We start from the raw sequence: 12,394 nt of genomic DNA, 5'->3' as shown, positions 1-12,394 counted from the left end.
ACACCATTCCTGTTCATGGTCCTTCTGTTTTGCAAAAAGAAACCTATCTGTGAAACTGCTGATAGTTGATTTTCTGCTCTCTCAGTTGGACAATCAGCTTTGCATTTGTTGATAGAAAACCAAAATTATTATCCCACACATAACTCATTAGTAAGTCACAGAGTCCATCATGTGCCATTTTATTATCTTGATAAGTTTGCTTCCAAATGTCACCATATCAGTTCCATTTTAATTTGATTTCTTCCAGGTATTCTCTGTATTAATGTAAGATGATCTAATCACCAAAATTACACTAGTAAATCAAATTTTATTTCAAATATCATTCTTACAGCATAAATCTAAAGATTCACATAAAAGCTATTTCCAATATCCTTTTAGACATTCTGAGTGCAAACCACTTCTTGTTCCAGTAAATTCCACTCATTACTATCTTTATGAATGTATATTTCCCCTGCCACATTGGTCTTCCTCATTAGCTAGTTTGCTGCACGTTCTGTGTATTTTTTTTCATGGTAATTCCACCGAAGCTGTTCCCCGTGCTGCTAGTGCAAGTGTCACTTTACGAAGTATTCCCTGGTATTGAGGCCATTCCTCCTGGATACGTGCAACAATAGTGTTGATGGTGTGGATTCGATTCTCTTGTTTCTGTATTTCATTCCTCAGTAACTGTTCAGATTTGCACTGTAATATGTACTTTCCTTCTTTTGCTGCCTCGAGATGTTTGAGCCGCGTCTGTAACGTCACTATTTTCATCAGATTCTGAATAACGAAAAATAGTAAATATGTTGTAATTATATTTAATGGTCTCATTTAAGTCATTGTTTCATTATTCCCAGGCAAAAATGCATTTTCAGTGGTCTGTTCATGTACTTCTTTGGTATTACTATACTGTATATCAAGATGATTTGTCATTTTTTTGATTCCTTCACACAATATTTCCTGAAGAGGAAAAGAGGTGAAGAAAGGGCAAAAAGTGAACTGTAGGTAATCTAATCTAATCAAAAAATAATTGTATACATTTGAGTGGCTGAATTATGTGGCATTATTGTCAAATTACAAATGCAAAATACCACAAAGAGGCTTTTCCCTCCTAAGCCTCATATTCACCAATAGACAATAGTTGCACAAGTAGGCCATTCTGCCCTTTGAGCCTGCACCACCGTTCCATATGATCATGGCTGATCATCCTTAATCAGTATCCTGTTCCTGCCTTATCTCCATGACACTTAATTCCACAATCCTTGAGAGCTCTATCCAACTCTTTCTTAAATGAATCCAGAGACTGGGCCTCCATTGCCCTCTGGGGCAGAGCATTCCACACAGCTACCACTCTCTGGGTGAAGAAGTTTCTCCTCATCTCTGTCCTAAATGGTCTACCCCGTATTTTTAAGCTGTGTCCTCTGGTTCGGCACTCACCCAGCAGCGGAAACATGTTTCCTGCCTCCAGAGTGTCCAATCCTTTAATAATCTAATATGTCTCAATCAGATCCCCTCTCAGTCTTCTAAACTCAAGGGTATACAAGCCCAGTCGCTCCAGTCTTTCAGCGTAAGGTAATCCCGCCATTCCAGGAATTGACCTCGTGAACCTACGCTGCACTCCCTCGATAGCCAGAATGTCTTTCAGCAAATTTGGAGACCAGAACTGCACACCGGTACTCCAGGTGTGGTCTCACCAGGGCCCTGTACAGCTGCAGAAGAACCTCTTTGCTTCTATACTCAATCCCTCTTGTTATGAAGGTCAGCATGCTATTAGCCTTTTTCACTACCTGCTGTACCTGCATGCTTACCTTCATTGACTGGTGTACAAGAACACCCAGATCTCTCTGTACTGCCCCTTTACCTAAACTGATTCCATTTAGGTAGTAATCTGCCTTCCTGTTCTTGCCACCAAAGTGAATAACCATACATTTATCCACATTAAACTGCATCTGCCATGTATCTGACCACTCACCTAACTTGTCCAGGTCACCCTGTAATCTCCTAACATCCTCATCACATTTCACCCTGCCACCCAGCTTTATATCATCAGCAAATTTGCTAATGTTATTACTAATACCATCTTCTATATCATTAACATATATTGTAAAAAGTTGCGGTCCCAGAACTGATCCCTGCAGCGCCCCACTGGTCACTGCCTGCCATTCCGAAGTGGAGCCGTTTATCACTACTCTTTGTTTCCTATCAGCCAACCAACTTTCAATCCAAATTAGTACTTTGCCCCCAATACCATGCGCCCTAATTTTGCTCACTAACCTCCTATGTGGGACTTCATCAAAAGCTTTCTGAAAGTCCAGGTACACTACATCTACTGGATCTCCCTCGTCCATCTTCAAAGTTACATCCTCAAAAAATTCCAGAAGATTAGTCAAGTAAGATTTCCCCTTCATAAAGCCATGCTGACTCTGACCTATCCTGTTACTACTATCCAGATGTGTCATAATTGATGCAACTGTGATGCCTCTTTGAAAAGTATGAAATACAACAGGGAATGTATTCCTCTGCTTGATTTATATATTACATAGGAGTGAACTTAGAGTATCTGTGATGCAGACTTTTGACCAGAGTCACTGCTTCACTTATCATGTATTATCACATTATCAAATTTCTTCATCACCCTACCTATGAAGTGTGCAGTAATGATGCACTCTGTCAACCACAGCTTTTCACTGACGTCAAATTATTTAAGTGAAACAGGGTACATAATGGAGACAATATAGTCATTTGCTTTTGTCATAAATTAAAACATGTTAATGAATACCCTCTTTTCAATGCATCATGGCAACTGCATCAAGTGATAAGCCACATTGAATTAAAAAAAGGGTTGAAGTTATCCAAGCGGAGTTAAGATTTAACAATGAGCTAATCATACACTGGTATACTAGATTCAAACTGAAAATGTGTCGCTGGAAAAGCGCAGTAGGTCAGCAGCATCCAAGGAACAGGAGAATTGACGTTTCGGGCATAAGCCCTTCTTCAGGAACATCGATTCTCCTGTTCCTTGGATGCTGCCTGACCTGCTGCGCTTTTCCAGCGACACATTTTCAGCTCTGATCTCCAGCATCTGCAGACCTCACTTTCTCCTCCCATGCTAGATTCAAGCTCAAATACAAGCACCGGTAAACTAGGGAAAGTATGTGGGTGTTTGTGGCAGTACCATCCAGGTAGAAATTACTGATTTGGGAAGAGGCATGGAAGAGAAGAAATGGTTACATGAATATTGCATTCATACACAATGAAAAAAAGAACAAATATGGTTGTTTAGTAAAGAAGACATGAATAAATATGGTTGATTAGCAGTGCACAGAAAATGCATTGCTGCCTAGAGAAGATATTTAATGATAACATTATCATAGTTATCATTAAATATCATATTTTACACCATTTATTGCAATCTAATAGTTTTTAACGTGCAACCTTGCTGTGAGTCTATAGTAGTGAGTGGAGTTGGTTCTTTCTGGATTATATATTTTCTTTAAATCTGTCACTTGATTAAATGTTAAAAATCTTCGAGTAAAAAGTGAGGTCTGCAGATGCTGGAGATCACAGTTGAAAATGTGTTGCTGGTTAAAGCACAGCAAGTTAGGCAGCATCCAAGGAACAGGAAATTCGACGTTTCGGGCCAGAGCCCTTCATCAGGAATGAGGAGAGTGTGCCAGGCAGGCTAAGATAAAAGGTAGGGAGGAGGGACTTGGGGGAGGGGCGATGGGGATGTGATAGGTGGAAGGAGGTCAAGGTGAGGGTGATAGGCCGGAGTGGGGTGGGGGCGGAGAGGTCAGGAAGAAGATTGCAGGTTAGGAGGGCGGTGCTGAGTTGAGGGAACCGAGGCAGTGCTGAGTTGAGGGAACCGCCCTCCTAACCTGCAATCTTCTTCCTGACCTCTCCGCCCCCACCCCAATCCGGCCTATCACCCTCACCTTGACCTCCTTCCACCTATCACATCCCCATCGCCCCTCCCCCAAGTCCCTCCTCCCTACCTTTTATCTTAGCCTGCCTGGCACACTCTCCCCATTCCTGATGAAGGGCTCTGGCCCGAAACGTCGAATTTCCTGTTCCTTGGATGCTGCCTAACCTGCTGTGCTTTAACCAGCAACACATTTTCAACTAAACGTTAAAAATATAAACCATAAGTACTAAATTAGCCTGGAGCACTTCTTTTTAGAGCAAAACAATGGTGCTATTTTCTGGGTTTGTAGATTGTGAAGCAGTAACAGTGGCCTTTAGTAGAGTGATATGCTCTTCTTGTCAGACGTGAGAGTTTCAAGAGAGTTTACATGTTACTGAAAATTATGTCTGCAAGAAGTGTTTTTGAATGCGAATCCTACTAGATCGAATGGATCGTTGGAGGAACATTGAGGAAATTACAACATCTAGGGGGTGTGATGGATGGCAGTTATAGGAAGAGAGAAAAGCCACAGTTACAGTCAGATAGATGGGTAGGAAAGGTAGGCAGCTAGTGCAGGAGTTTTCTGTGGCTGTCCCCATTTCAAACAAGTATGTTGTCTTGGATAATATAGGGGGTGATGGACTCTATGGGGAATATAGCATGAATAGCCTAGTTTCTGATATCAAGACAGGCTCTAATGTAATGAGGGGTATGTCGGGTTCCGAGCAATCAATTGTGATGCCGCTGGGGGGGGGAGATTCTGAAGGGAGAAAATAGAAAGTTAGGCAGGAGTTTAAAAAGGTAGATCCTCAAAGGTAGTCATATCTGGATTATTCCCAGTGCTATAAGTAATGAGGATAGGAAAGAGAGGGTAGAGCAGATGAACACATGGCTGAGGAGATGGTGCAAGGGAGAAGGGTTCACATTTTTGGATCATTGGAATCTCTTATGGGGTAGAAGTGATCTGTACAAGAAGATTGATTGCACCTGTATTGGATGGGGAGTAATATACTAACAGGGAGATTTGCTCGAGCTGCTCGGGAGGATTTAAACTAGTAGGTGGTATGGGGGGGTGGTGCGAGGGGGTGAAATGCAGGGAAGTAGTGAGGAGAGAGATCATCTGAGACTGGTACAGTTGAGAAAGGGAGTGAGTCAAACATTCAGGGCAGGAAGGAACAAAGTAGAGAACAAGGTAGGACTGATACATTAAACTGCAATTACTTCAATGCAACAGGCCAACAGGGAAGGCATATGAACTCAGGGCATGGTTAGGAACATGGGTCTGGGATAACATAGCAATTACAGAGATATGGTTCAGGGATGGACAGGACTGGCAGTTTAATCTTCCTAAATACAAATGCTACAGGAAGGATAGAAAATGGGGCAAGATAGAAGGGAGAGTAGCATTTTGATAAGGGATAGCATTACTTAGGGAGGATATTCCTGGGAATACATCCGGGGAAGTTATTTGGGTGGAACTGAGAAATAAGAAAGGGATGATCACCTTATTGCTATTGTATTGTAGACCCCCTAATAGTCAGCAGGAAATTGAGAAACAAATTTGTAAGGATATCTCAGTTATCTGTAAGAATAATAATGTGGTTATATAAGGGGATTTTAACTTTCCAAGCATAGACTGGGACTGCCATAGTGTTAAGGGGTTAGGTGGAGAGGAATTTGGAAAGTGTGTATAAGAAAGATTTCTGATTCAGTGAATGTGCCTACTAGAGAAGGTGTAAAACTTGACCTGCTCTTGGTAAATAAGGCAGGGCAGGTGACTGAGGTGTCAGTGGGGGAGCACTTTGGGGTCAGCAACCATAATTCTATTAGTTTTAAAATTGTGATGGAAAAGGATAGACTGGATCTAAAAGTTGAAGTTCTAAATTGGAGGAAGGCTAATTTTGATGGTATTAGACAAGAACTTTCAAAAGCAGATTGGGGGCAGATGTTCGCAGGTAAAGGGATGGCTGGAAAATGGGAAGCTTTCAAAAATGAGATTATGAGAGTCCAGAGAAAGTATATTCCTGTCAGGGTGAAAGGAAAGGCTGGTAGGTATAGGGAGTGTTGGATGACTGGAGAAATTGAGGTTTTGGTTAATAAAAAGAAGGAAGTATATGTCTGGTATAGGCAGGAGAGATCGGGAAGATCCTTACAAGAATATAAAGGCAATAGGAATATACTTAAGAGGGAAACCAGGAGAGCAAGAAGGGGACATAAGATAGCTTTGGCAAATAGGGTTAAGAAGAATCCAAAGGGCTTTTATAAATACATAAGGACAAAAGGGTAACTAGGGAGAGAATAGGGCCCCTGAAAGATCAGCAAGCAGCCTATGTGTGCAGTGCACGAGATTGGGGAGATACCAAATGAATATTTTATATTAATGTTTACTGTGGAGAAGGATATAGAAGATACAGAATGTGGGGAAATAGATGGTGGCACCTTGAAAAATGTCTGTATTATAGAGAGGGAGGTGCTGGATGTCTTGAAACGCATAAAAATGGATGAGTCCCCAGGACCTGATTAGGTGTGCCCTAGAACCCTGTGGGAAGCTAGGGAAGTGATTGCTGGGCTCTTTGCTCAGACATTTGTATCATTGACAGTCACAGGTGAGGCGCCGGAAGACTGGAGGTTGGCTAATGTGGTGCCACTATTTAAGAACAGTGGTGTGGAAAAGCCAGGGAACTATAGACCATTGAGGCTGATATTGGTGGTGGGCAAGTTGTTGGAGGGTCTCCTGAGGGACAGGATTTTACATATATTTGGAAAGGCAAGGACTGATTAGTGATAGTCAACATGTCTTTGTGTATAGGAAATCATGTCTCACATAATTGATTGAGTTTTTTGAAGAAGTAACAAAGCGGATTGATGAGGGCAGAGCGGTGGACATCTTCTATATGAACTTCAGTAAGGTATTTGACAATGTTCCTGATGGGAGGTTCAGGGAGAACTGCTATTTGGATACAGAACTGGCTCGAAGGAAGAAGACAGGAGGTGGTGGTGAAGAGTTGCTTTTCAGACTGGAGGCCTGTGACCAGTGGTGTGCCATTTGGGTGAGTGCTGGGTCCACTGTTTTTTGACATTTATGTAAATGATTTGGATGTGAACATAAGAGGTATAGTTAGTAAGTTTGCAGATAACACCAAAATTGGAGGTGTAGTTGACAGCAAAGAAGGTTACTTCAGAGTACAATGGGATCTTGATCAAATGGGCCAGTGGTCTGAGGAGTGGCAGATGAGAGTTTAATTTAGATAAATGTGAGGTGCTGCATTTTGGAAAAGCAAATCAGAGCAGGACTGATATACTTAATGATAAAGTCCTAGAGTGTGTTGCTGACCAAAGAGATCTTGGAGTGCAAGTTCATAGCTCCTTGAAAGTGGAGTCGCAAGTAGATTGGATAGTGAAGAAGGCGTTTGGTATGCTTTCCTCTATTGGTCAGAGCATTGAGTATAGGAGTTGGGAGGTCATATTGTGGCTGTACAGGATATTTGGTTCGGCCACTTATGGAATATTACATGCAATTCTGGTCTACTTCTGATCAGAAGCATGTTGTGTAACTTGAAAGGGTTCAGAAAAGATTTACAAGGATGTTGCCAGGGTTGGAGGATTTGAGCTGTAGGGAGAAGCTGAATAACCTGCGGTTGTTTTCCCTGGACTGTTGGGGGCTGAGGGATGACCTTACAGAAATTTATAAAATCATGAGGGACATGGATAGGATAAATAGACAATGGATTGCCCTGGGGTGGGGCAGTCCAGAACTAGAGGGCATAGTTATAGGGTGAGAGGGGAAACATATAAAAGGAACCTAGGGGCAACGTTTTCATGCAGAGGGTGGTGTGCGTATGAAATGTGCTGCTAGAAGAAGTGATGGAGGCTGGCATAATTGCAGCATTAGAAAACCATCTGGGTGAGTATATGAGTAGGAAGGGTTGAGAGGGATATGGGTCAAGTGCTGACAAATGGGAGTAGATTAGGTTAGGATATCTGTTTGGCATGCACGAGTTGGACCAAAGGATTGGTTGCGTGCTGTAGTTTTCTATGACGCTAAGACTCTATATGCTCTGTTGGATATTATTAATCAATAAATTCTTTAGTAATTTTTTTCTTAATGTGATCAAACGTTTCCAAGAAATTGGACCTCCAATTCTATTTTCAGTTCTGTATGTTCGTACAAATAAAAATGTCAGTATCCCTTCATCCATACAACAGCATTTTATTTAAATTACATCAAGTATTGCATCCAACTTATTTCTTGTAATTTGTTTATGTGATGACAGTTGCACTGACAAGCAACAATCATGTAATTACTGCTGTTTTTACCTGCTGTGGAACTGTAGATTGATCACAAGTTCAGACTGGGAGATGTTTCCATATTGAGTTTTTTTTGTATAAATTGGACACATAAAAACATCTGCCAGTCGAAGACTTGTGTCCCACTTACAGTCCCTGGAATTACATCTATATTTGTGACTTCGGTTTTGAGCTATGACCATGATTAGTGAGCTGATATCAATACTGACTGAAGCAGTTAAATGGGCTTCAGTGACGAAGGACAAAGAGGACAAAATGGATCAGTAGTTCAGCTCTTGATTCTTATCCAACAATGCTATTGGAAGTGTGAATATCCGGACATTGGCAAAACAGGATGATGTGTGATATCTCCTTATCTCTACTTTGACACTGTTGAAACTCAACTATGGCAGTTCGCCAAGTTACTGAAAGGCATTCAGCAATTATTGAAAGTATATTAAGAGTTAATGAATTCAGAACAGTGGAGGAGGAAGGTGGGAGATAACTGTGATTTTTAAAAAGATTTCATGAAGAGGCAATCATGCCTGTCAGATTTATTAGAATTCTTTGAAGGGGTAATAAGCAAAATACATAAAGGAGAAACACAGGATGTAATAAATTTGGATCTCCAAAACACATTTTGTAAGGTACCCCATAAGCTCCTGAATAAGCCACGAACCTAGGTGGTCGAGGTGGTATATTAGCACGGATAGAAGATTGACTAACTAATAGATGATAGAGTGTTGAGATAATGGGGGCACTTTCAGGATAAGAACCTGTAACTAGTGCAGTACCACAGGGAACACTGCTGAGACTGGCATTATTTAGAACATACTTGAATGAGGAAAATGAATATACTTGCAGATGGCTCAAAAATAGATGGGAAGGCAAGTGGTGAAGATGACACAAAGAGCATATGGAGCAATATATGCAAGTTAAGCAAGTTATCGAAATCTTGGCTGTTGGAATATAATGTTGAAAAATGTAAGGTTATGCACTTTGGCAGGAAGAATATATAAAGAAAATATGTGTGGATCTTTATCTGATGAGAAATATTTCATGGCCAATTTAAGCTCTTAATGTTAATGAGTTAAGTAACACTTTCATGCATTATGTAAACTTCAGAAAATCTCTTGAAGTGTGACAATATGAAACATATTAGAATCTCCTTTTCTTTATTCATTTTGCTGGAAATATCTTCTTTCTTCTCATTGTGCAAATGTTTACTTTATTGCTTAATTCCTCCATATAGAATCCTATTTGATACCTAATTTTGATTCTGCTGTGTTGTTTCATATGCACTCTGTGTAAAACAGGCACTAATGCAGGCAATGGATGCCTCACATTAATGGAATTAGGTTTGAAAAATGTACCTACATACTCAAAATAGGTTGCAATTGTTCTCGGCCAAGCACTAATAACATTAAAGTTAAGCTACTTGATTAGCTTAATTAATTGTATTTAGTGATCATGTAAGATAAATTAAAATAGTTTCCAAACTAATTATTTAAATATTTGCTTTTACAAATTCTTCAAGCATGGATATCCTGTCTTATCAAGCCAATCTTACCGCTTGTTTTCTTTCCTGTTGAGATTCTATGGTTGCATTAAGTTGATCAACCATAGATTGCTGATTATGAATCTGAGACTGCTTTTCTTCCAGTTGCTGACACAGACTTCTCTGTGATTCCCTCAGCTCTTCAATAGTTCTGTCAGATTCTTCTATGTTCTAAGAAAACAAAGGTGTGACTGGAGTGAGACCAATAACATCAATTAACATTGTGAAGATAGGCATGTTAGCTAAATCAAAGAAGTGACTTTGAATGGTCTGTAGCTGTTCACAAGCTCCACAATAACTTGCTCAGCGATGCCCAGTTTGCATTTTGCCACAGCCATTCAGCTCCTGACCTCATTATAGCATTGTTTCAAACATGGACAAAACAGCTGAATAACAGAGGTGCAGTGAGAGTGGCAGCCCTTGACATCAAGGCCACATTTGACCAAGTATGGCAACAAGGAGCCCCAGCAAAATTGGAAACAATGGATATTAGGGGCAAACACTCTACTGGTTGGAATCATAACTGGTACACAGGAAGATGGTTGTGGTTGTGGTTGTTGGATGTCAGTCATCATAACTCCAGGACATTTCTGCAGAAGTCCCTCAGTAGAGTGTCCTAGCACAACCATCTTCAACTGCTTCATCAGTGACCTTCCATCCATCATCAGATCAGAAGTGGGTATCTTTACTGATGATTGCACAATGTTCAGCACCACTTGCAACTCCTCAAATGTTGAAGCAGTCCAAAAACAACCAGACAGTATCCTTTCTTGAGCTGATCAGTGGCAGGTAACATTTCTGCCATACAAATGCCAGCAAATGACCATCTCCAGTGAGAGACAAACTAATCACCACTTCTTGACATTCAATGGTGTTGCCATCACTGAATTCCCTCACTATCAACATCCTGAAGTTTACCATTGACCAGACATAATCACATAAACTCACCGCATAAACACAGTAGCTAAAAGAGCAGGTCAGGGGCTAGGAATACTACTTTGAGTAACTTACCTCTTCATGTTTCAAAGCCTGTCCATCATCCAAAAGGCAATAGGGAGGCAGTTCCAGGATTTTGACCCAGTGTTAGTGAAGGCAAAAGTCAGGAATACGATGGAATACTCCCCACTTGCCTGGATAGGCGTCGCTTCAATAAAACTTAAGAAGTTTGACACCATCCAGGACAAAACAGCCTGCTTGATTGGCACCACATGCACAAGTACCCACTCCCTCCATCACTGGTGCTCAGTAGCAGCAGTGTGTTTTATCTACAAGGTGCACTGCAGAAATTCACCAAAGATCCTTCGATAGCACTTTCCAAACCCATGTCCATCTGGAAGGAAAGAACAGCAGATATATGGGAACACCACCATTTTCAAGCTACACGCCATGCTGACATGAAAATATATTGCTGCTCCTTCATAACACTGGGTCAAAATCCTGGAACTGCCTCCCTATTGCATTGTGGGTCAGCCTACAGCATGTGGACTGTAGTTGTTCTGGAAGACACTTCACTACCACCACCTTCTCAAGGCCAAACTGGGCCAATCAGCAATGCCCACATCCCATGAGTGAATAAAAGAGAAAAAAGATCAAGCTGATTGGTCAATGGGTTGCCAAAACTTCAGCTGGGTGAAAATGGATAGTGCATATTTATTTAATTGCAAAGACTTTTAGAAATATTCAGTCTCATTTATCTCACCTTTTGAATATCTGCAATTTTCTTGCATAGATCTTCTATCGTTTTATGACAATCTTGTTTGGTTATTTGCTTCTTGCCCAATTTGACTTGTGCTTCTGCACGTGTCACAATTGTATCCCTGCGCAAGACAACAGCCTCCATTTCACGAATCATTTGCTCTTGCTGCCTCATAAGTTGATTATGACGTATCTTTGGATCAAGAATATAGATTTTACACGTGATTTTACAGCAAAGTAATAGAACTTTCACCTCAAGTAACTTAATTTGAATTCATCCAAGACAAATGCATGCCTATTGTCAGATGACTGAGGATTATGTGAAATGAAACGAGCTAATTTCCATGACAATTGACATGAATTTAATAACCACAAATACATTAGAAATAAAACTACTACAGTACCACTTGAAAGAATAATCAACGTGTGTGCCATAATTATTGTCATATATTTTGAAATAATCTATACTTCTGAATATTTCTATATACAAAAAGTGTGGCGCTGAAACAGCACTACCAGTCAGGCAGTATCCGAGGAGCAGGAAAGTCGACGTTCGAGCATAAGTTCTTCATCAGGAATGTGGTGGATTGAGAGATAAATGGGAGGGGGTGGGAAACGTTGTGGAACGCTTCAGAAAACATCTCTGGGACACACACACGAAACAACCCTACTGCCCTGTGGCTGATCCTTCAACTCCCCCTCCCACTCCGCCAAGGACATTGCCTCTTCCACTGCCATATCCTAGCCATCTGACGACTGGAAGAAGAACACCTCATCTTCTAGGTTGGGATCCTCCAATCACACGGAATTCATGTCGCCAGTTTCCTCATCTCCCCTCCCCGCTCCTTATCCCAAATCCAACCCTCCAACTCGACACTGCCCTCTTGAACTGTTCTACCTGTCCATCTTCCTTCCCACCTATCTGCTCTACCTTCCACTCCAACCTATCACTATCACCTCCCACCTTCATC

At 41.1% G+C, this 12,394-nt stretch overlaps 1 protein-coding gene across 1 annotated transcript in view; it reads right to left on the bottom strand.

Annotated features, from left to right (window-relative positions):
• Nucleotides 1-347: 347 nt before the first annotated feature.
• Nucleotides 348-12,394, bottom strand: part of ccdc40 (coiled-coil domain containing 40) — a 110,319-nt gene continuing 98,272 nt past the window's right edge. Inside the window, exons 21-23 of the mRNA XM_060844903.1 lie at nucleotides 11,428-11,616; nucleotides 9,741-9,899; nucleotides 348-759 (exon numbers count right to left, since the gene is read on the bottom strand). Of these exons, the coding sequence (XP_060700886.1) occupies nucleotides 508-759; nucleotides 9,741-9,899; nucleotides 11,428-11,616 (600 nt within the window). The 3' untranslated portion in view covers nucleotides 348-507. The remainder of the gene's footprint in view (nucleotides 760-9,740; nucleotides 9,900-11,427; nucleotides 11,617-12,394) is intronic.

The sequence above is a fragment of the Hemiscyllium ocellatum genome, chromosome 25, assembly GCF_020745735.1.
Source record: "Hemiscyllium ocellatum isolate sHemOce1 chromosome 25, sHemOce1.pat.X.cur, whole genome shotgun sequence".
Taxonomy (NCBI): Eukaryota; Metazoa; Chordata; class Chondrichthyes; order Orectolobiformes; family Hemiscylliidae; genus Hemiscyllium; species Hemiscyllium ocellatum.
The sequence above is the reverse complement of the archived record's forward strand: the minus strand, read 5'-3'. Positions and strand labels throughout refer to the sequence as shown.